Source organism: Cynocephalus volans, chromosome 9 (genome assembly GCF_027409185.1).
Source record: "Cynocephalus volans isolate mCynVol1 chromosome 9, mCynVol1.pri, whole genome shotgun sequence".
Classification (NCBI taxonomy): Eukaryota; Metazoa; Chordata; class Mammalia; order Dermoptera; family Cynocephalidae; genus Cynocephalus; species Cynocephalus volans.
Window position 1 is genome coordinate 82,550,055 of NC_084468.1, and position 24,311 is coordinate 82,574,365.

Consider the following 24,311-nt stretch of genomic DNA (forward strand, 5'->3'; position numbering starts at 1 on the left):
TCTGTGTCTTTTGGTGGACTATGTCCTTTTCAAGGGTGGAGACTACATTTCATTCATTCTGTATCCCCAAGTAGAGTGCCTGATTTATTAAGGAGGCCGCTCAGTTATTTGTTTTTAAAAAGCTTTCCTCCTACTTTTAGTATTTGTAAAAATACTGTCTTGTTTCTATAATCTAGATAACAAAAAATAGCATTTGGCTTACATCATGTAATGGTTAAAAGTACAGATTCTCAAACCAGATTGCCTGGGTTTCCAGTCCTTTACAAATAGGTTCTCATTTAATCCTCATGGCAATCCCAGGAGGTAGTACTAGAAATATATCTGTGTTACACATCAGGGGATATAGGCCCAGATAGCTGGTATGTGGAGTAGAGATTCGAACCCGGATGATCTGCCTCCAGAATCTGTGCTCTTAACGTTTGTAAGATGTGAACCTAATGTTAGTTAAATAAATCCAAGAAATGCTTTTGAAAGGAAAGGGATGGGAAAGAGAGCTCTATAAAACCCAGTTCAGTAAAGAAAAAGTCTCAGTATTACAGATTTAGTATCTGGTTTTAGGATTTTGTTTTTATGGTAAACAATGCAGAAGTGTACAGTAGTCTCTCCAGATACTGGTATATGAGTAAATGCCTCACCTTAATAGTGATTTGTTATTTATTTCATTAACATAATGGAAAAATTTATGCCTTATACATAAACACATAGTTGGACCTAGTTTTTACCAAACACTGTACATGTCTTTTAATTTTAGGTCTTCTCTCTTTTTTTCATAAAATATTTATTTCTTCCTTCCTCAAAGGAAGGAGTATCATAAGGTTATTGTAAGAATTAAAATAGTGTGTGTTTCTGTTCTCTGTGTGTGTCTCCTGAGTGTATATATATTAAATATATATTAATATATATATTAAATGCCTTGTATATTATTTAGCACACACACAGTCTGTATATAATAAATATTAACATGTTGTTTGTTTATACCCTATTTATCTGACCTTGAGAAGGAGCAAAAAAGAAGTAAATTCTCTAACTAAATATGAAGACTCAATTGAGAAACCTTTTGTGAAAAATCTTTCCCATGTGTATATAACTCAGTCTTATTAAGCAACGTATTTTAAGCCATATATTTGTGTGTAGAGGGGTGTGTATGTGTGTGTGTGTGTTGCTAATTCAGGGATGTTAGGAGTACAGAGCATTATTTACAACTACAGGTTTTCTTTTTTAAAAATTTAATTATTATTATTTTTACATTCTAAGATGTTGTGGAGCCGTTGGGGGTAGGGGCAGAGGGGAAAGGGGAGGAGGATAGGATGCGGGGCATGGTCGAGGCCTGTGGCAACCACCATTCCAGCAGGGGATCCCGGGGCACTTCCAGCTGTAACTTGGTTGCTGGATGTGGATGACAGTGGGGCCATGGCTGAAGCCCTCATCCTCCCACCACCCCAGCTTGGGAGCCCGGGGTGCTTCCAGCAGTGGCCTGGTGGTTGTCACTGGGCCGGATGTGACATGGCTGAGACCCTTGGCCCTCCCCCCACCCTGGCTTAGGAGCTTGGGGGCTTTTGGTCCTTCTAGGTTTTATAGGTGTTCTTTGGTGGTGCTAGGCCTTTACTGGTTAATATCAGAGGTTTGTCTTTGATCTGTGGGTGTTTTGTGTTTTCTTTCAGCTCTGTGTTGTATTATTAGCTGCCCCCACCACTTAAACTCTGCACTGGAACTAATTTGTTGTCCTTTGGTTACTTCTAAAATCGGGGAACTTCCTGTGGAAACCAGCACTTGAGCCCTGTGGTTGAGCTAAATTACTGCTTTGCTACTGATTCCCTGTGGAAGGCTTTTTGTGCAACTCAAGTTTTAATGGCTGACCTTGTAAGCACTTCTGGGTCTTGTGAGGTCCCGTACACCTGGGTTGTGTGGAAACTCTGGTCTGGGCCTGAGTCTTTTCATCAAATTGCATCTCCTGCTGTTCTGTATTCCTGACCAGTCTTCACTGAGTGGGCCTGCACTGATTGTGGGGGCAGATCAGCTGTCCATGCTGTGCCCCAATGTTCCGGCAGTGGGCCTGTCTCCCCCACCCTCTGCACTCCAAACACTTCACATGGGGTGGGCCATGCGCCGGTCCCTTGCAATGACTCACCAGCCTCTGAGTGGCTTCTTTTTTCAGTTGTCTGTGGCCCCTCACTCCTATGTGGGTCCACAGGAATCCTGTTAGTGGGCTTGCTGGCCTGGGGACCACCAAGGCCCTTTTCTGACCTACAGACTCCAAACAACTGCATAAGAAGGGCACAGCTGTGGCTTTTGCCATCTTTTGCTCCGTGTGCTCACCAAGGCCAGCCTTGAAGTGGCCAGGGCTTGAAACGATTGGAGCAGTCCTTCCTTTCTCTCATCGTGGCTTCCTCTGCCTTCATGAATTCCGTAGTTCTCTCCTCCTCTTCCCCGAGCTCTAGTGGCCTCAGCTTGGCAGTTGTTTAGTAGTTGTAAATTGGTTGATTGTGGGTGAGGGTGACACTGGGTACCGTCTATTCCGCCACCTTGATCGGAAGTCCAGCAACATGTTTTCTAGTGTCTGATTTGTACATGGATGTAAACATTAGAGACTATTGGATATATATAATCACTAGATAAGATGCCAGTCCTGAAATGGTGATAACTCCCTATAAATCCTTATACATTCAGTTGTATCCAGTGCACATGAAATAATTTTTATCTTTTTTGAATTACAGTTACCGTGCCTAAATCATACAGGCATTTTTCAAAAATTGATAGCTAAGAATATAATGTAGAATGAAAGTGAGGTACAAAAAGACCAGAAACATTTGGTAAATCAAATACAAACTCAAATAAATCAGTTTTTAAAATTTTCAAGTCCTTAGATATTATAGTAAATCTTAAAATACAAGTGTATTTTTAATTTCTGAATATAATTTAATAACACTTTTTATCTTTGAGGTAAGTTGTTCCTATTCTAACCAAGCATTGCCAATTCTGTCAGTACTTTCATTAAATTATAAGAAGATATCTTATCATTAGAAAAGAAGCAGATGCAAAACTGTATATGTTAGGAAATGTTCCATTGTTACCTGATCAATGTTTTGTAACATCTATACATCATATATAATATTTGTTTAATAAATGTGGAACATTTCCTCTCAAGTGAGTAATTTAACTACTCGTGTATTTGGCTCCCAGCTGCTTCATGCTCTTGATTCTTCTGCTGCTCTTTATATATACGTGCTTGCTTATTTTCATTAGCCTTCATGGCTTCGTGGCATATCATCTATTATCTTATTTTTTAATACTTCTTTTAGGAAAAAAAAAGTGTGTGTTTTTCCAAAAATATTTCAATCTGATATTAGTTCCATTAATGGTTCTTTCAATGAATAGCATTACCTCCTATATAGATAAAATTATCCATCATGAAAAAACCAATCCTAGTTGGTAGACATCTGTGGCAGGCAGAATAATGCCCTCACCCCCAAATGTCCATGTTCAAATCCTTCGAGTCTGTTATGTTACATGGCAAGGGGGAATTAAAGTTGCTTATCATCTGACTGTGAGCTGAGAAGATTATTCTGGATTATCTGGTTTTGCCCAGTGTAATTGCATCATCCTTAAAAGTGCAAAAACAGAAAGAAAAACATTTGTTTTTATTTGATATAAGGCTTATCTCTACAAAGATTACATTCTCATTTTTGATCAGATCTTACAAGACTTCCATGCTAGTTCTTTATGTATGTCTTCTAAATTATGTAAATTGTCACAGAGGCTTAGCCCTTTTATTCATGGAACTATCCATAGCAGAGTTCTTAAAATATCTTATTGTTTAAGTGCAGATGGGATGAAGACCAAGTCTAAGGAGACATTTAACCTCAGTGCTACTTAACTCTCATATTTTATTTCTCCTTGTCTCCACTCTACTGTTCATAATTCTTCAGAGCAGTCTTATAGTTTGTTAAATAACTTTCTCCCTGGCTTGTTAACTTTCTCTCATTAACTTTTCTCTCTAATCTGCTTTCTGCCTATCTATTTTGCATTTTTGATTGTGACAATTAGCTGTTCCACTTCAAAAGTATAATTTTCAATGATCTCTTCCTGCTTGCTTATTTTTTGTTTCATTTTCTATTTCTTTAATATCTCATGTAGAGTTTCTTGTCATTCTATATCTGAATATTTCCACTGTGTAATCTGAAAAGATTAAATCTATTTGGGTTGCTTCTGTTGACTCATTTATAGTGGCTGTTTTCTTTTGTTTTAAGGAGTTTATTCTGTAGGATCTTCTCTCACTTTCTCCCTTCCTTCTCTCCCTTTATTTTCTTTGTTCCCTTCCTCCCCCCACCCCCATCCCTGAGAGATTTCCTTTATTTCCTTCCGAGCCCAACAATGCATTACAGTTTATTTCTTATATTTTACCCATAGTCAAGTTGTATGCTGGCAAGTTTCTTCAAAGTACTATTATCCCATCATAATTGTGGAATGAAAAGTATTCTGCAAATGATTTCCTCGAAAGAGCATCTGTATTTGTTTTTTGCTGGGAGCCATTGCGTGCTACCAACCTAGGACAAATTTTAGTACCATTCACTGGTTCTGTCTTAATGGGAAACCCTAGGTTCAATCTTCCAGTTTTAAAGGGGTCAAAGTTTAGACTCTGGATCCAGGTACTGGTATTATTCTTTGCCCAGATAGCAACCTGGCTTTTGAAAATACTTAATGCTCATTGTTCCCTGCTCTGGTCCCAACTCCCTCCCACCCTCCCTGTCTGGAGATTTCCTTTCTTTCCTTGTGTGCCCAACAATGTGTTACAATTTTGTTTTGTTATATTTTATCCATGATTAGGTGTATGGTGGCAAGAATCCCTTCAGAGTATGTAGTATCCCATTGTAGTGGTGAAAGTCCAAGTGTTCTATTCTGCCAATTACTGTGAATCCTTTTGGATTTTTTTGCTATGAAAATGGTGATACAGACAATAAAGTATTTAGTAATTCAGAAGCAATATTTTGAACATTCAGAATCCATGATAAATCTTAAATATGTATAAAAGAATACGGCATAAATTAATAAAAAAATAAAGATAACTTGTTTATATACAGAAAAATATTGGTATATTTTACATGCAGTAATTGTTTCTTCTCTGGAGGAGAAAAAGATTAAACAAATCTGTAGTGCTGTGAATACACTAACAGTGTGTTTTGGGATTTAACAGGTCCAAAGGACTATAGCTAAGCAGATTCAGATGGTGAAACAGATTGGAAAAGGTCGCTATGGGGAAGTTTGGATGGGAAAGTGGCGTGGCGAAAAGGTAGCTGTGAAAGTGTTCTTCACCACAGAGGAAGCCAGCTGGTTCAGAGAGACAGAAATATATCAGACAGTGTTGATGAGGCACGAAAACATTTTGGGTGAGTAAAAAGTCTGTATAGCAATGTTCAGGGTTTCTTACTTTTCCTCTGTCTTTCTCTTAACATCTGCATATTAACTTATCTGTCTAGACCCATTATGAAATATGTAGAAATTTTCTTCTTGGCATGGCCCCAAGAATGTCATAAACTTCTAATGGGAGACCTCACAGGAGGAATGGCTAAGGCACTTCTGTGGATGAATGGCAGGCTGAAAATGGAATATTCTCAAAATTTTTTTTTCCCAGAAACAGGAAATGCAAATGTAATGCCAGAATTTCTTAGGGGTTCTTAGAGATTTGAAGGAGCATATTTTTGTTTAAATGTTGTGAAAAGTTATAGGAATTTATCTGGGGGGTTTATTTATATCAAGAGTTTATATTGAGAATTGGCTTACTTTTTATTGTCAACTTAGAAAAGATCTGTCTGGATCATTCAAGTAGAAGGAGAGTATGCTAATCAGTAGCATGTGTCCTTAACTCAAGACCCTGTTTTGCAAACAGTGTCTTATGTGTAACTATAATACCATAAAGTAATTTAAATATCAACTACTGATCAGAAAGGGATCATATTTTCAGATAGCACAAACTCTTAATCTTTCTCTACCCACTACAATTTTGATTGCCTCTGACTGGTATTGGTAATTCAGTACTGTCATAGGCATAATCAGAAAATTGAATGAAATGCTCAACAAAATATGTGTATGACAAAGAATGATATTTGAGAATATGCATTATTCTTGATGCTATTCAGAAAAAACTTACTTCCAAACCTTTTTGTCTTTTTTCCTTTTAGGGTTCATTGCTGCAGATATCAAAGGAACAGGGTCCTGGACCCAGTTGTACCTAATCACAGACTATCATGAAAATGGTTCCCTTTATGACTATCTGAAGTCCACCACCCTAGACACTAAATCGATGCTGAGGTTGGCCTACTCTTCTGTCAGTGGCTTATGTCACTTACACACCGAAATCTTTAGTACTCAAGGCAAACCAGCAATTGCCCATCGAGATCTGAAAAGTAAGAACATCCTGGTGAAGAAAAATGGAACTTGCTGCATTGCTGACCTGGGCCTGGCTGTTAAATTTATTAGGTTAGTATCAAAGTGAGCAAATACATTTTTTTATAATTCTTTTCTATCACATTTTACAGATTATACATTTTGTAGTTCACTGCTTTTAGGATATTTAATAGATGAGGAATCTCATGAATTTGGCTTTTCTTTGGAGGTTAAAAAAAAACAAAAAACACCAAACATTTTATTTGCCAACGCAGCATTGTTGATGTGCTCATCAGTGACCTGGCTTAGAGACTGTTCACATTAGGTTTGCAGCTGTTATGAAGCTAGATAGAAGAAAAGGTAGCTAATGCCTGGGCATATGTGGTCAGGATTCTGCATAAAATTTGCAAGTAGGAAGAAGTTTCAGGAAATATCTCCAGATTATGTAGTGATAAAGGCGATGTTTTTTTTAATATAGGATAGGAAAGATAACTTGCATAGGTGTTTTATGAGAATATGTTATAAACTAATAAAACATAGTCGATATTCAGCAGTTATACTGTAGCTTAGACAGTGAGTATAACACCTGGACACATAGACCATATTATGAAACAGATGCTTTCAGACCCCTGGGGCTTTCTGGGGTTACATCAGTAGCTTCTGCCCAGTGGGAAGGAGACATGCCCAGTATTTGGGACTCTACCTTGCTCACCCTCTCTTTAATCAGAGCAGCAGCTTTTATCTGGAAGATGACTTAATTAGAAGAAATCGTTTATCTGTTTTAAAAACAAAACAAAACGGGCTTGCAAATCATTGGTGTAATCATCATATAACTGCCTTTTTAAAAACTCAATTTAGGCGTATTAAATTGTTGGGCCCTATTGGGGATTTTTTTCCTAAGAAGACTCTGTAGAATGTGGAGACAGGCACAAAGGAAAAGCCACGGAGATGGTTAAAAGGTTGTAAAATAAAACTCACAGAAAAGGACTAATGGATTGGTATTTTCACCTGGTAGTAGGCGGAGGTTGCTTTAATAATGGACCCCAAATATATGAAGGTCTTTACCGTTTAGAGAATGGCAAATTGAAGTTCTTGATCTTTAAAAACAAAACAAGAGGAAAGGAAATAATTTGGGCTATAGATTTAAGTTAAAAGTATGAACCTCTAGCCAATAAAGATTATTAAATCCTCTCTCTTCTGAATTCTTTTTTCTGACCTACCTACAACCCTTTTCAAGTCTCCTCTACCAAAAAAAAAAAAAAAATCCCAAGATGCTTCTCAAGTTACCAGCCTCTCTCTCCTTCCTTCCCCTGTTAAATTTTCTCTAAAGAGTTCTAAAACATAGTCTGCTTTCACAACCCAGTCAGTCGTAACATTCTTGTAATTTGGCTTCTGCTCCAATCTCTCCTGACACTGCTTTATTGAGGGACACCACTGACCTTTGTCACCAGAGACCATATCCTATTGCCATCCTGCTATCCACGGTGCCCAAACTTTCTACCTGCTGTTTTCGTGATGTGCCTTTCTATTCCTGGTTATCCCGTCTCTCTCGCCGCTGGTTCTGCTCTCTTTACCTCTTTAATATTTTCCCACTGCTAGGGTTCCTATGATGTCCACTTTTTCTTTCTAGTGTCTAGTTTTGTTTTCTCCGTTATAAAACATAAGACACTCAACATCTTCCCTTGTTCCCTAATTTTTGGTTTGCTCAATTGAATGAGTTCTGTCTCCATGACATTCTCACTGTCCTGGGCCAGTTTGGGCCCCCATACCATTTTTCTAGCATTTTGCAGTTACTTCCTCTTTCTTTCCTCTTTACAGTCTTTTCTGCATGCTGCTGCCAGATTTATTTTCTTGAAGCATAATTTTGGACATCATAATAATTTCATAGTTTTCTGTGGCTTTGAGATAAAATGTAGTTAGAGTTCCTTGGTGCAGTGGACCCTTTATTTTCTGACCCCAGGCTATTCTTTAGCCCAGTTCCCACTACCCTCTTTACCTTTTGCCACATTTATTCTGAACACTTTATACTCTTCACACCTTTACATGTTTTGATCATTCTTTTATCATTACCTGAATATCCATATCCCCTTCTCTGTCTAGAATACTGCTACTGATCTTCATAGTTTCTTCCTTTGAAACACTATTATTATGCCCTTACAAGTCTGATTTTCTGTTAGTCTTCTTTATACTCTCCAATGTGACTCTGTACATATTATTATGACATTTCTCACACTGTTGTACAGTGATCGTTGGCTACTTATCTGTTACTTCCAATGGAGGATAAGTCCCTTGAAAGTAGATAACATGTATTTTTCAAATTTGCATTCTTAGTGCGTTTGCCTGGTGCCCATTACTTCGGTGCTGCTTAAAAAATTTGTGTAATGGATAAATGAGTAATTCCATATGGAGCACAGGATGAAGAAAAAAAGCATATTTTTATATATCCAGAGATCCTACACATTCTGGACTAAATCTACATTTCCAGTTTTATATTCCACAAACTCTCCAACTTGTATGCTTTCTTTTGCAAAGCTGAATTATTTGCATTTTCTCTTTATATACCCCATACTGCCTTGCTTTTGATTGCACAGTCCCTAGCTTGGAATATCCCCATTTCTCCAATCTCAGAGTTGCCTCTAAGTCACTTTATTCATGCCCCAGCTGGGAATAATGACGCCATCTTCTTTACTCCTTTAGTAATTTCCTGGCTCTTATCTGCTTGATATTATAATTATTTTGGTACATCCTTCACCTTTCCTGCTAGTCTTTGGGCATCTTGAGAGCTGGATCTATGCCAAATTAATTAATGCATTTCCCGTTTCACATAACATAGTGAGTTACCCATTATAGGTATTCTAACATTGTTTTGAATCAATAAATGTAGGCAATAGCAAAGTAATTGAGAACTCATCTTCTTTATAGACTTTAAAACAAACAAGGAAAGTGAGTATCTATTATATTTCTGAAATTTAATTCTCTTTAACGTAAGGGGAGTGAACTGAATGATCTCTCAAATTTCATGCAAACTCTAATTCTAGGAAGTGGAAAGGATTATTTCAAGGGAAAATTCAGAATTTTATTTGGCATATATTGACTAGTTCATCAGGAGAGGTAAGAAAGGAGGAGGCTGGCTCAGATGTTGGCCACAGAGACTCATATGGCTAAAGACTAGCTGTGGAGCCATTTACCTTTCTGGGCCTCAGTTTCCTCTTCCATTAAATGGAGGTTGCATTTGATAATTTCAGATGTCCTTTCTGTATTTTTATTTTGTATGTTTCAAAGTTTGCTCTTCTTGGTTTTTGAGCCTAACTTTTAAACCTTGCTTTATATATTTCTTTGGTTTCCACTCTTTTCCTAACTGTTTCATATTTAGTGAGGAGAGAGAGGCATGTGTGTGCACATGCACGCACAAATGGATATTTAGAGTGTTTTATTACAAGTGGAGTCATAGCTAACCCAGTACTGAATTCTCAGACTTCTTATATGAACTTCCTGTGAGAACTTAATCTTTACCCTGGTGTCCATGTGGTGGTAAGTGTTCTCTTAGGCTTTTAAGTTATTTCTGGGAGGTTCCCAGGGAAGTAGAGAGCCACAGAGAGAGCAGAGAGTGCCTTAGAGATTTCCTGCTCACATAATTATTTTTTATCCTGGATTGATTTCTTCGTGCACTCTCTTGAAAATGATGTAAGTGCTGATGCATTTCCTGCTCAGCAGAGACTTAATCCAGGTGATGTGGTGGCTGGCAGATATCATTACCCAGACTCTCTTGGGAGGAGAAAACAGTGACACGTGAAATGCCTTGAAGGAACTTACAAAGCTTTTCACTTTTCACTCTGGAGGATCAAGCAACCCCTCTGGTACTTCAGTGTCAGTATAAAATATTTTCTTAGGGGGAATATAAATCCTGGCTTAGAGCTGTAGAAAATCTACAATAAGGACTAGGCTGTTACACTGATCTCCCAGTTGATGATTGTCAGATTGTCCAAGTGCAAACGAGGTGGGGTGGCCTAGCCCAGATGGTACTGAATTTTCTGAGTCTTTCTGATGTCATTTTTAACACTGCTTTTGGTCTGTATACTTGTTTGTTTTTTAAAAATGACATGGCTAAATGACTCACCGAAGTCACAGCATTAAGCTCATTAGTGGCAGAGTCGACACTTCCAGTCAAGGTTTCTATAGCAATATCCACCTTCCATGCAAGAGTTTTTAGTCTTAAAGTTCTGTTTCTAAGATTTCTCAAGATTTAATCATAGCAGCAGCATAGAATCCTAAAGAAAGGCCCAAAACCTCTCCTCAAGGGTGAGCGTCTGACTGGGCACCTCAGTTGCACAGCTGTCTGCAGGTGCTGCAGGAGACACGGAGAGAGTGCACAGGCCCTTCTGGAGGCTCGTCAGACTCTCATGCTTTCAGGGGGTATTGTTAGTCTTTCTAAGCAGTGATTTAATATTCTCCAGTATAAAGCATGTAGTTGATTTCAAATATCTATTATAAGCCACAAGCAAACCAGTGGCCTCTGTTCTATGTCTTCTCTCCCCTCCCTTCTTTCACATGTTCTTTAAAGTACAGTTCTTATTTTTAAAAAACAGCTTTTAGATTAGTAAAGGAGTACAGTATGCTTCTCCTGTCTTTCTCTGTTACCTTTCCTCCCCCCTTTCCTCTCCCTGTTTTAGGCATCAACAGTATTCAGCAGGAGGACCACCAGCATGTGCCCAAAGGCTCAGTGAGGTAGCGCCACCTGGGTGGCGCTCACAGCTCTGTCCCCAGGCTCGCCTCTCACTGCCGCAGTGGCTCTTCTTACTACTTGCAGGACACTCTTGCTTCAGTTTATGGTACAGTGGGGACTGTGCACTGTGCTCAATCAAGCAGTGGCGTTTTCCTTTACATAAAGGTTCTTGCCAGAACTCCTGGTATGGATTTATATAGGGAGACTAGTTAACATAAAAAAACATTTAATATAAAATAAGGCTAATAGAGACACTATATATTTTTTAAAACCTTCTTTATTCCCTGCCACCAAAATAAAAATCTTTGTTCCTTGCCACCAAAATAAAAATCTTTGCCCTTCATCCGATGTGTGATGGCCTAGAATATAAGACACGTACTGTTTGCTGAGTCCGGTGGGGTGCTTGTGTTTCACTCTCCAACCCGCTCCAAGTAGGATCCACTTTCAGCCTCTCTGCACCCACAGGCAGCTCTCTGATTGCCCTGCCACAGTTGCATGACCACCTGCAGTGCACACACGCCACACCAGGCACCAGCATGGTGCTGGGGGCATGCTGGGGGCAGTCCACCGGGTACAGGCAAGAAAGAAGTGCATCGTCTGTACGTAATAAAATGACCAAAATTCTGCTGTTGTTTATTGCCATGTGCTGAAGCTCTAGATGATGTCAGTAGTAAAATATGTCTCCCAGCAGGGTGCATTGCTCCCATCCTCCCCTCCGTGGGATGTCCTTCCCTGGCATCTTCTGAGGAGAGGAGGGAAATCTTAGTTTTGTATCTTGTCCTTTTCTTCTCTCTCTGTCTCACACACAGGATCAGTCTTCTCTTTTGCTTGCATTCAAAGCAGTAGCCCTGAGAACTATCACTTGTTTGTGTCCTCTCTGGGTTAGGAGAGTCACTTGGAGTGTCCGTACACTCATGAAGCCCTTTGATCATCAGTTCAGACCTCTTACTCCATCACACTGACAGTTTCTGTATCATATCAGTGTCATCCAAGTGACGGTTAAAAATATGAACTTGGCATACATGCCTCTTTATGTAATTCTAGCCTAGGGCAGCCCTGCGTTATGAGATTCAGATAAAATTAGACTTTAACATCCCCATTCCTAGCTAGTACGGTAGGGAACTTGGCAGCATTGGCAGCACATCCGGGAATTCTAAGCAGCTTGTTTTCCTCTTTGGCATGTCAGCCTTATACCTCCCATTTATGTTGTGCCTTTTCCACGTAATGTAGCTGCTGGTTCTTCTCTTCCCAAAACTCCACCAGTTCAAGGTTGAACATGTCTTTACTAGGGATTGTGTTGGAAAGTGTTGCATTAAATTTAGTTCTAAAATTCATGCCACCAGGACATTTTTCCTGATTGTTTTCTCCTCCTACAACTTATGACCCTAGGCTGGACTCCTCCTTATCCGCAACCTCTCAAGTTACTGTTCATTTCTTATTCAGAGAATTGGAGATACAGTATTTTTATGCTATTCTGTTGCAGCCCCACTGTCCCTAATGTTTATAAAGAAAAATAGCTATTAAAGTGTGATTCTAAAACAAAGAAAGCTTTTCCCTGGAGAGGAATTTACCTGACATCTCTTAATTTATTTTATTTTCTTTAAATTATATTTTTATTTTCTTGCAATTCTACTTAATTCTGCATCTCATTAGTACTGACATTAAGAGGGAGAAAAGCCATGCTGGATCTAGTGGGAATATTAATTGTAAAAGTATAAATGGGTAAGATTATCTACTGTAATTCCCAAAACCCTATTCTTCAATCATGACCGCTTTGTGCAATTATTTCCATCTCTTCTCCATGGAAAGGGGAGAGATTATGTTTCCTCTGCAGTGAATGCGGCACCAATGTTTTTGATGGAATATTTTCAGTTCTTCTTGGTAGAAACTCATCTTCTCTGTAATTTCGTTCAGTTTATTTAGATCACTTTTGATCTCCAGGGTCTTATGCCTATAATCTATCCCTTAATCTTTGAAATGTGCATTTTTCTAGTTCCTGATCCTGCTGGGTTCTTTTTAGTTATTTTATATGTATATAAATAATGTTTTTATATTATAAACATACAAAAAGTATAAAAAATGAGATGCTCATGTAGTAATTTATTATTAACAAATGTTAACAATTTGCCTTATTTTTCTCTGGTCTGTCATTTTAAAAGAAATAAAATGAAGACAGCTTTGTTGCTTCCCCTCCCTATTTTCCTTCCTTTTATCCCTCCCAGAAATAACCAAGATCCTTTTTATATTTTCTGTATATGATTTTATAATTTGGCTGCATATGTGTGTAGCTACGAAAGTACACAGGATTATTTTGCAGGTTTGGAGTTACTTTCTCTGACTCTATACGCCTTGCCCAAGCCAATATCCGTCTTTTCTTGCCAACCTTGTTTCTTACCCTTCCCTACTCCTCCATAGAAAAAGAAGATAGAGCAAGCTGAAGGCACCTGACCTTTTCTGCTTTCTCTTTTCCCCTTGACCCTTTCTTTCTGTGACACTGTACCCAATTTTGACAAGCACTATACCTTCTGACTCTATTTCCTCTCTCTTTTTCTTCCTATATTCTTAGTACAACAGTGTTAATGATATTAATTTCTATTTTTGGCCTGATTAATACAGAACCAACTTTTCTGTCATTTATTTGGGAACAGATAAAATTGTTACTGAAAACCTATGAATGATATGTAGTTTAATTAACTTTCAAACATAGAAATGTGCCTGTGGGAAGAAGGGGCAGAGCTATGTCTTGGAGGACCTGATACTTTATAGTGTCAGATACTTATAATTATGTTTATTGTTTAAATATAGTGCTAAGGGTATTTGCCATTAGGTTAATAGTAATCTTTTACAAAATTAACTTACCAAAAAAATTCTGTTTATCCTCCTAGATATTGTTAATCTCTCGTTTTATGGTATATGTATAACATTGATTTTTATATTTCTCTTTAAATAATCCATAGCAAAGTTCATCATAAACATACCTTTTCCTTCTTTCATTTAAAGTGTATTACTTGCCTGCCATGTGCAATGCACATTATGAATGGACATGGATTGGAGCTGTAAGACATACCAAATGGTTATGACAGATATGCAGGGCTCAAAAGAGTTTACAATCTCATGTTGGAAGACAGACATTTATTCAAATATTACTAGGGAAAACACCTGAGGTGGGAGACGAAGGGTATGAGGGATGGAAGTTGCTGAGCGTATGTGGCCTGTGTAAGGAACTGTTTTTTTGACATTTGATGGACATTCAAAATCCTTGATAGTATGCTTTTGCAGCATTTGAAGGAAAGAGAATTTAGAGGTAAACTATATATAGTCCAGCCACTACAATTCTTAGTTCTACTGTTGGGTAACAGTTCCATTTCAGACCTCCAGCAGATGTCCCCATATCCCGTCTCCCATTATCCCTCCCTGACCTCTCAAATTCAAATAAACACGAAGGAGCTAAGAGTCAGAATGGAAAGGAATGGCCTAAAATCTGTCAGCTCTGGTCAGAGTACGTCTTTGGTCTTTAAATGTCCTCCTGTGGGGCCTTTCTTACGACTGCTCTTGGTTTCCTTCTCCAGTCCATGTTCTGGAATATAATTGAGGCCTTCATCCATCTTCTTTCCATCTTTAAACCCACGTTTGTTTTCTCTGAACAGAACCAAGGAATCCCTACCTGGGGCCACTACTCTCTTCCTCCACTGATTACTGTTAATTATAACTTATAATTAAAAAAATAATGATAAATTTTATTAACGAAATACCTACTGTATGCTCCTGTGAGAGGAGTCAGCAGGTAGAGTACGAGGAGAGAAATTATGACTGGAGGTGGAGCTTTTGTGGCTTTCTAAATTTTTATGTTATTTTTAATTGTACATACTTATGGGGTGTAACATGATATTTAGATACATGTGTACAATGTGTAATGATCAAGGCAGGGTAATTAGCATACCTCAAATCTCAAACATTTGTCATTTCTTGTGGCATCTCTTAAATCTGATATTTTTCCAATTTACCATTAAACCTCTTCTCGGCACACTCTCCTCCCTTATTGTTTGCTATTTTAGATACACAAACAGATGACCTTTTTCTATTATATTATATTGGTAGATACTAAGAATTAATGATTTAACCTCTTTTCCTGGTTTTAGAAAAGAGCTCAGAACACTGGGACTTATGTTGGCAGATGGTTAAGGAATACCAGCTGTTTAGTTTTTTAAAATTTTACACTTTAACTTTTATTTTAGGAAAACAGGCTAGTTGTTGCTCCTAGAAAGCCACCAGGAGCTTAATGAGTATACTGATGACACATCTGCTGAAATAGTTTTAGATTAAGGATTCTACTGGAAGTGAATTTAAAAAGGTTCTAAGAATAAAGCTTTGTATTTATGTTTTAGTAAATGTAAAACCATTTTGAGATATATAGAGGGACATCTACCACACTTTAAATTTTCCCAAATGACACTACATATTTTATGTTTTAGAAGAGATTGAGGCAGTAACATCAAACACAGATTTTTTTCAAAAGCCAGTAGTGTTTTGGTAACTTTGGTACTGGTTGTCTTTGACACAGTATGATAGATGTGGTATTTGATATACAGATCTGTTTTCCATGCTGAGGAAAAATAACACGTAAATAGTTGAGAGTCAGTGGAGTGTGATGACAAGAAAAAACCAAAACACTTTCTTGGGAATCAGGAGACAAGAAGGCTTATTCAAGATTTTTCACAAACTTCAGTTTAATAATGAGTTTTTGTACATTTTCTATTTTATAGTTTCTTCATCTGTCACACCTGGCTTTTGTCACCTTTCTTCTGAGTTTGTTTGCATCCCGATGCAGTGTAGGATTCGTTAAGCATTGATGTGTGCCTAGCACGGATGGCAGGGATTTGACATGTTTCATCTCATTTAATTGTCAGGCGAGCAGTTCAGCTGCTTCAAAACATGGGCTCGGAACTCTAGCTGCAGCTCACTGCACTGAGGCAGTGGTTCCCGAGTGCTGGTCTGCAGATAACTGTCCCTCCACCAGTGATTTTCTTCCTGTCTGCAGGAAGTAGTAATAAATTGACCATGTTGTGGAATTTTCATAAAGCTGAAGATTTTATATTCCATTATTTCTTTCCTCCTGTTTAAAAAACTAAATGCCATTTGGTTCATGAAATAATAGTGACAGTAGAAAGCTTTTTTTTATGACCCCTCCTTTCAAAGTAAAACATTTGCAAGTCTTTGTTAGTCCTCCCCCCCCCTTTTTTTGTTTTTAGATGGAAAAGCCTCAAAACACCTGGATTAAAAAATAACTGTCTCAAACAAGCCAAATTGGCATGCCAATTTTTTGCATGCATGCCAATTTTAAGAGCAAAGCTATTACAGTATGAAGGGAAAGAATGTAATTTTTAGACATTTCATAGTTGTTGAGAAATTGTTTAGGGTTTAAATTTGATCTGGTGGTAATGCAATATTATAAGTTGCCACTTTGTTCTGATTCTCATCTTCATTGTGTTTTTACCTGTGAATATTTAATATCACTTTTGCTGAGAAATATTTTTCAAGGAAATGTTTTTATTCCCTGAAAGGTTTTCCTTCCCCACCTTTCACTGCAGCCCTTGTCCAAGAGTCACCTGAATCTGTCATTCACTGGCCCTCTTCAATGCTGATGATGCTTTGCTTTACTTTTTCTTCAGTGATACGAATGAAGTTGACATACCACCCAACACTCGAGTTGGCACCAAACGCTATATGCCTCCGGAAGTGTTGGATGAGAGCTTGAATAGAAATCACTTTCAGTCTTACATCATGGCCGACATATATAGCTTTGGACTCATCCTTTGGGAGGTTGCTAGGAGATGTGTATCAGGAGGTAAGATACAGTGATATCTTCAAAAGCTTCTATTGGAGCTACTATGAATTCTTTCTTACCAGAAATCAGTTATCATTGTCTGCAAAATCAGGTTTTGTTTTGTTTTCCCCTTTATTTCTGCTAATACAGTCACAATTCTCCAAGGGAATGATATTTGACATGTTAGAATAGTCTTTGACTGCCAACTTTCTCTCCGCCTGCTACCAATGAATCTCTTCTAGACACTCTATCAAACTTTCCTGACTTTTCAAAGATCGTGCTCTTCTACTCTGTGTATTGTCTTTTTCTGTCTAGCACTCTTCCTCCAGCAGTTGCTCCACCAAATCAAACCCCTTTTCCTAACCCTTGAACTACTTCTTATCTACCTGTTGGGCCCCATCCCCAAATCCAGTGCCCCCTTCTCTTGTGGCTTCTGCAGAGATGACAGTGAAGATAGAAATGTGGGGTGGGACACCTACTTCTTAACTCCCCTATCTACTTTCTATAAAACTTTCTCATAAAGCAATTTGAAAACATCAATTTTTATGAAAAGGAAGTTAAAGCATGAGAATACTGATATTGTTGCTGACAAGTTTTTACAAACATAAGGATTCCCTGGTAAGACCAATTGTAATAAATAAGACATCTGTAAATATTCAGAAGTATTACTGCTTGTACTATTTAGATTACTGCGTTGTATGTAATCTGTCTTCACGTAAATACCAGCACCTTTTGGGTAAGGAGCTGAATCTTAGGTTCTTCTGTATCAAGTACCTTGTATAATATTCTGCTTGTGGTTGTTCTCATTGAAAAACCTTGATGCTGCTGTTGTTCCTCAGAATGGCCAGTTTAATTAAACTCATCTCATGAAAACACGAGCTTCCTCCAGATTCCGAAAGTGCAGTGTGCACTTACCTACTACTGGGATTTGTTCTTGTCCCTGATATTTATTATCTGTGACACCTTGGGCAAGTTACTAAACTTTTGTTTATTTCAGTGTCCTCCTTTTAAGAATGAGGGAAATTATTGTATTTACCTCACACAGTTGTTGTGAGGTTTCAGTGAATGGAAAGAGTATTAAAACTTCCTGGCACATAAATAGCACTCAGTACACGTCAGCTGTTGTTATTGATTTTCATTTTGGTTGGTTGAGCCATAACATATTTAGATTCATATTTAAATGTAAAGAAGAAACAGTTAATCGACAGTCATTCAAATTTTATAGAAAGTGATATAATATACCTTCAGTGATATAATAATACCTTCTAACAACTTTGGGAATTCTGAGCCTCTCATAAGCAATTTGAAATTGAACACATTCCCTATGAAGTGAGAGAACTCTTTTGTCCAAAAGGAAAGTTAATGCAGGAAATTTTCCCTGGTTAGATTTATTGTATAAATCTCCCATCATAAGTATAAAGGAGAAGTAAACAAACTATAAATAACTAATTGCCTGTGCCCTGATGTCATGCTTTGTAAAGAATAGGTGAGCCCATTTAGAATAATATGCTTACACTTACTTAAGACAGGCTTATAGAAGTTGTAATAGAGTACAAATTACTCATCTAATTATGTTTTTCTGAACATCGAAATAAGGCTACAAGAAGCCTATATTTGAAAGCCTGTGGCCAAATACCACAAATGATTCTCAGCTTAAAATCAAGTAAGATTTATGTAAACAGCAGGGTAATAAATTGCTTTGCTAGAGCTGTCTTTGCATATGGAGATTTGAGAAGTACTAAGATGTTCCTTTATCCCTATGTTTCGCAGAGACATTAGTCTCAGCTCTGCCCTGTACCAATTGTATGACAGTGAGCAAGTCACTTACAACTCTTAGAACAAAGTTTCCTCATCTGAATTTTGTAGATAGTAATGCTATCTCACAAGTGTGTTTGTGAGAATTTAGTAAGATAAATTATATAGCATACCTCCCTGCATGCCTGGTATATAATAGTCTCAACAAATTAGTTTCTTTTCTTTTTCCAGAGAAGCAAAACATGCAGAATTCTATTCTCTAACATTTTCCTTTATGGAGGTATTAGAAGTTTTTTGGGCTTGTTTTTCTAGTCTGGGTACTTTTGGGTGAGAGTGATGCATCCAATGTAGGCCTTTCAAACTTTGGAAGGAAAAGAGAGATAGAAAGTTTTGAGGTTTCAAACACAGAATTAAGTGGCAGTTAACTTAGAAATTTTTGATAAATTGATTGCATGTTAAAAAGAAAGGAGTAAGGTTTATAGTTCAAAGCCAGAATTTGATTAATTCATAATTTATGTGGTTGACTCTACCTGTGTCTGTTGTCATGTAATCACCTACCCTGCCATCTATCCAGCTAATGGTACCAATGTGAGGCACTAAGGAAAATATGGGATGAATTAAATAGATATGGTTCTTGCCTCAAGATGTTTTCAGGGTCTTGAGAATTAGAAAGGGAGGAAGAAGTGAAGTGAAGCAAGCATCTCCTGTGTGTCAGGCCCTCTGCTTTTATTATCTCCTATAGAAAAAAAAAAAAACACAATAGAGGGAAATATTAACATGGGTAATACATATAATTACCCTCTGTGGTCACCGCAGGGGACAGAACAAATGGTGACTTGAAATGGTCTGACGAAACTTTTGAACCTTCCTGTCCTTTATGATTTTGTACGGGTTTGAGTTTACAAAAAAGATCATAACATAGATCCCAGATTTTGCTGGAGTAAACACCCAGTAAATTTAATGATGTGGTGTACAAGGGTACTTCAAAAAGTTTAAGGAAAAAGAGATTACATTGATAATATGAATTCTTCCATGAACTTTCTGAAGTACTCTTGTATAATCTGCCAACTTTGATGGTATCATCATTTTGGGGTGAAAAGCAGTAACATTTCTATAAAAGGTGATTTAGGATAGGGAGTAAGTGTGCTCTGAAAAGATTGTTCAGAGCAGCATCCTCTGAGGACAGGGGCTGCTTATGATTATTGTAAGGAGTTACTCAGATGAGGTTAAAAAGAAAACAAAGCCCGTTTTTTTAAAGAAGAGGAAAAAGGTAGAAATTAGATACTACGAAAGATGAAATGAAATAAAGTTTGGTGTAAGTGCCATTTCCATGAAGATGGCATAGATTTGTATTTCTTAACCCTTTTCCAACATTATATTTATATTTTCTGATAGTAATGTATTCATTGTCAAAAATGTAGGTAAATACAGAAAACTTAAAGAAGAAAAAACTTAGACAATCTTTGAACCTAAAAAAATCATGGTTAATATTTTTGGGTGTATATTATTTTCCAAATTTTTAATGTGCAAAAACACATGATTAAGCAGAAAAATGTAAATCTGACATTTCGTTCAAGTTAGATACACTTCCAAGTGTATTATGATATTCATAATCCGATACTACAGTAATAATAGAAACAGTCACGTATTATGCAGTACGAGTTCAGGATGTGTCTTCCAAATTTACATTTAATGAAGTTTTTTTAAACTTGGTCTTTATAAAATTGGAAGTAAATTTGAGATGCTTGTTTTACTTACCTTTTGGAAATTAGAAAAATGGCTAAAAGACCTATGATAATATTTTTCATCGGGCTTCGTATTCATTTTTCCTAAATTAAGTTAAGCACTATTTGTGTAGATTCTTTTCAAGATTTATTTTGTTTTTCTTTGAGAACAGTTTGAGTGTTAGAGTATTATTTTCACTTCATGGGAAAGAATGATTATAATAAAAACATATTTCAGGTATAGTGGAAGAGTACCAGCTTCCCTATCATGACCTAGTGCCGAGTGACCCCTCTTACGAGGACATGAGAGAGATTGTATGCATCAAGAAGCTGCGTCCCTCATTCCCCAACCGCTGGAGTAGTGATGAGGTAAGTCTTGGGGTAACCATGTGGCTATGACTGACTTCTAACAAGACTTTTCTTCTTTTGCCAAAAGTCCATATATTCGTTACAGCAATTCCTCTCTATTTTGATGATGATGATAATGGTGCTTCATTGCAATAGTTTATATGGAGCTAAGTGTAGTGTGTTAAATTATGTTCCTTTTTTCCAATTTTGTTTTCCAATGTTGCCACTTACAGAATATATTGAGTGGGTCAACATTTAGCCTGCATATAGATAACATTCTTTCATTTATTTATGACATCTTGACATTTGCATAAAGGCTGTTATTTCTCTGTGTATGCTTTTAAACATCACGATTTCACTGCATAACAAACCCACATACAGCATTCTCCTGTTTTGCTGAGAGGAAAAGGTAGGCCGGCATCTGAAGAACTGAGTTTTCTCTTCGCAGAAGTGATACACATTGACCAAGCTGAGATGCCTGACTGTGCTGTGTATCTTTGTTAATAGGTTGATGAGATGCAATAGGGCAGATTCACGTTCAGCTTGGCTCTATGAATTTAGTGTTGACGCCTAAATAGGTCTGGAAAGGAGGTGCTAGGAAGCAGGAAATGAGTTGTTGGGCAGGCCTTGCTTTTCCTGACTCTGCCACATCCTGCTCCACATTCCTCTCCTTCCACCCCCTTAGCCTTCAAACTCACCCAAGTCCTGGAGTTCTCGAGCAGGACAAAACATTCAAGATGAGTTTGAAGCACCTCAGAAAAACAAACAAACAAACAAATAAATAAATAAAAGACTCTTATCAAACATGTACCAAAACCACTGCAAACAAATGGACAGAGCACTATTTATAAACTAATTCTCCAGTGTAGAAATCATTTAAAAATAACCTTTAGTTCATTGGTTTTGTGTCTAGTTACTGAAATGCTAAATAATATATGTTTTCCAAAGACCTGTGCAGAAAGCTTTATGAGTTGCTGGAGTTATATTATTTCAAAGGTGGTTGTGGGCATTGGTATTACCTGAGATTCCTTCACTGAGGATTTCCAATGAAGTGAAATTGTGCTTTTCAATAGGAAGACTAATAATTGATGTACCACAGGAAGATACAGGAGAAAGTTTTAGCCATGCTTTCCACAGATCATTAATCTTGTTACTGTGCCTATCACTGAGGCAGACAGCTGTGATTTAGGAATAACCATGTTTGTTTGAATAGTATGAAATTAGGTGAAAAATTTAAACTTTCAAGTGTTGTAAACAATCTGGGAGTGTGGAGAGGAATACAGACTCCCTGGATATTTTTATATTTGCTTCATGCTGACTTCAAAGACGCCCATCAGCAAAACTACCTGCTTGCTCTTATCACAAGGAAGACATGAAAATCGGTTTTAGTTATAATTTTGCGTGAGAAGGAATTTTTATTGAATTTTATTTCTACATGGTTTTTTAAGGGTACCTTTAAAAAATATATTCAAACTTCATGAACCCCAAACTAAAAGCCAAATATCAAGTGCCAGTCTTGCAGATAATACATTTCTCTAACATTATTTCAATATTTCTTTTCCTTCTGCAGTGTCTAAGGCAGATGGGGAAACTAATGACAGAATGCTGGGCTCACAATCCTGCATCGAGGCTCACAGCCCTGCGTGTTAAGAAAACACTTGCCAAAATGTCAGAGTCCCAGGACATTAAACTCTGATGTGAAGGAAAAAGTAAGCATCTCTGCAGAAAGCTAACAGATCCTCTTCTGTCTGTGGGTAGAGGAAGAGATGTTAAAGAAGCATCCATAGTACAAGCCTTGAACATCGTCCTGCTTCCCAGTGGGTTCAGACCTCACCTCTCAGGGAGCAACCTGGACAAAGACAGAAAAGTTCCCAGAAGCACAGATTCATCTGCATCTGTTTGTAGGAGGGAGATTCCGCTTGGGTAACTTGTTCAAGATATAAGGCGTGTTGCTTTCTAAGAAAGCCCTGTATTTTGAGATTGCCTTTTTTTTTTTTAAAGATGCTTTAATTTTGCCAAAATAAAACTAATAATGTGGATGTTTTAAGGTTTATACTATTAGAGTTTAAATAATAAAAGAAGTTCCTCCCAGAAACTGTTGGAAGGTATAGATTATGTTTTTCCTTTGGTAAAATACCGTTGCACTCTACAAACTGAACGACAGTCTGTGAAGCTGGAGAGTCTAGAATGGAGCTCATCCTAACCCCCGCCCCACCTCAGACCACTTTGGCCAGCCCTGTATTTAGGACTGCCACAGCAATGTGAATGCACCTGGGTACAAATACTGCCTGTCAGGGACCACGTCTTGTAATTCCTGCAGGTGGCCTTTTGCAGCTTCAGACAATATGGAACAAATGAAGGTTTTATGTGACTCTAATAGAAGTAAGTGTTGATAGTTGTTCTTCAGAACCACTTTGTGTTTCTGATTGTTAGGCATTTCTTTCATGGTAAAATCTCTTCCTTTTCATTAAGCACAAACAAAGCTTTTTTTTTTTTTTTTATGTGCAGACAATTAACCTGTGCATGCTTTTGATCTCTCAAATCAAAGGATCAATATTAAATAAAATTGCCATGAGATGTGTTGAAGACAAGGTGCTTTAAAATAGAGATAATTTGCTCTTGTGTTGTAAGAAGATCATGTCAACAAGGATAGGCTGAGGGTGCAGGTGGATTATTTCTTCCATACGTAAGGGAGCCAGTCTCAGAAGCACAAAGAAAAACCGTATGCATACCTTATTTTGTAAAGAAGAAGATGGTTTCTTTTTGTTAAATTGTCTTTTTTTGTGTGTCTGAGTTAAGGGATAGAGAGGAAGCATCTATTAGGTTAATTTAACAAAAATTTAATTTTAAAATAGAGAAATATAACCTCTAGATGGGACAGCAGAGGAGAGTTAGTGGAGACCACAAAATATTGTGGCTGCTGTGATTTATTATTCTAGAATAGATATGGATCAAGTAAGTTACATCTTAAGTGATCATTTCACACCTTAGGAATGCTGATTTATTTTATTCTAATGATGTTCAGTTCACTATTTATTATTTTTTCTTTTCTGTGACACTTGTGTGAAACATCTCTTTACCTACTCAGTACTACGGGGTTTTAACTTTGGAGCAACATGAATAAAATCATTGACAGGGCCAGTATTCCTTAGCAACAGGAATATAATAAAGTATAAAATTTTATACATCCCTTTCAACTTCATTCATTTACATTTCCTTACTGTGGCTTTCTTTTTCTTTCTGGAAGTTCTGCAGTGATTAGTAAAGATTTGGAAGTACTTCCCCTTGGCCTTTCAAAAAAAGACGTTCACTCTAGCCTACTCCAGGGGGCAGTGTTTTATAACACATTTTCACTACTGGGTGACTACGATTTTTGAAAATTTGACAGCTTCATGAAAAATGAGAAAATATTTTCCTCACTTCTGAAGTAGTCTTGCAGCTGGTGACTTGTTCATCCAGAAAAGATCCTAGAGCAATGAGTGCGTGTGAGCTGTGCTTACAGGTGGGGAAAGCAGGAGAAACACAGCGTTCTGTATTCTGCATTCACTTCCCAGTG

At 37.5% G+C, this 24,311-nt stretch overlaps 1 protein-coding gene across 7 annotated transcripts in view; it reads left to right on the forward strand.

Moving 5' to 3' along the window:
- Nucleotides 1–23,222, forward strand: part of BMPR1B (bone morphogenetic protein receptor type 1B) — a 345,860-nt gene extending 322,638 nt beyond the window's left edge. For all 7 annotated transcript variants that reach the window (XM_063107357.1, XM_063107356.1, XM_063107361.1 and 4 more), the window contains 5 exons: nt 5,192–5,384; nt 6,177–6,474; nt 16,774–16,949; nt 20,646–20,776; nt 22,326–23,222. In XM_063107357.1, coding sequence (XP_062963427.1) covers nt 5,192–5,384; nt 6,177–6,474; nt 16,774–16,949; nt 20,646–20,776; nt 22,326–22,451 — 924 coding nt within the window. In that variant the 3' untranslated portion in view covers nt 22,452–23,222. The remainder of the gene's footprint in view (nt 1–5,191; nt 5,385–6,176; nt 6,475–16,773; nt 16,950–20,645; nt 20,777–22,325) is intronic.
- Nucleotides 23,223–24,311: the final 1,089 nt, after the last annotated feature.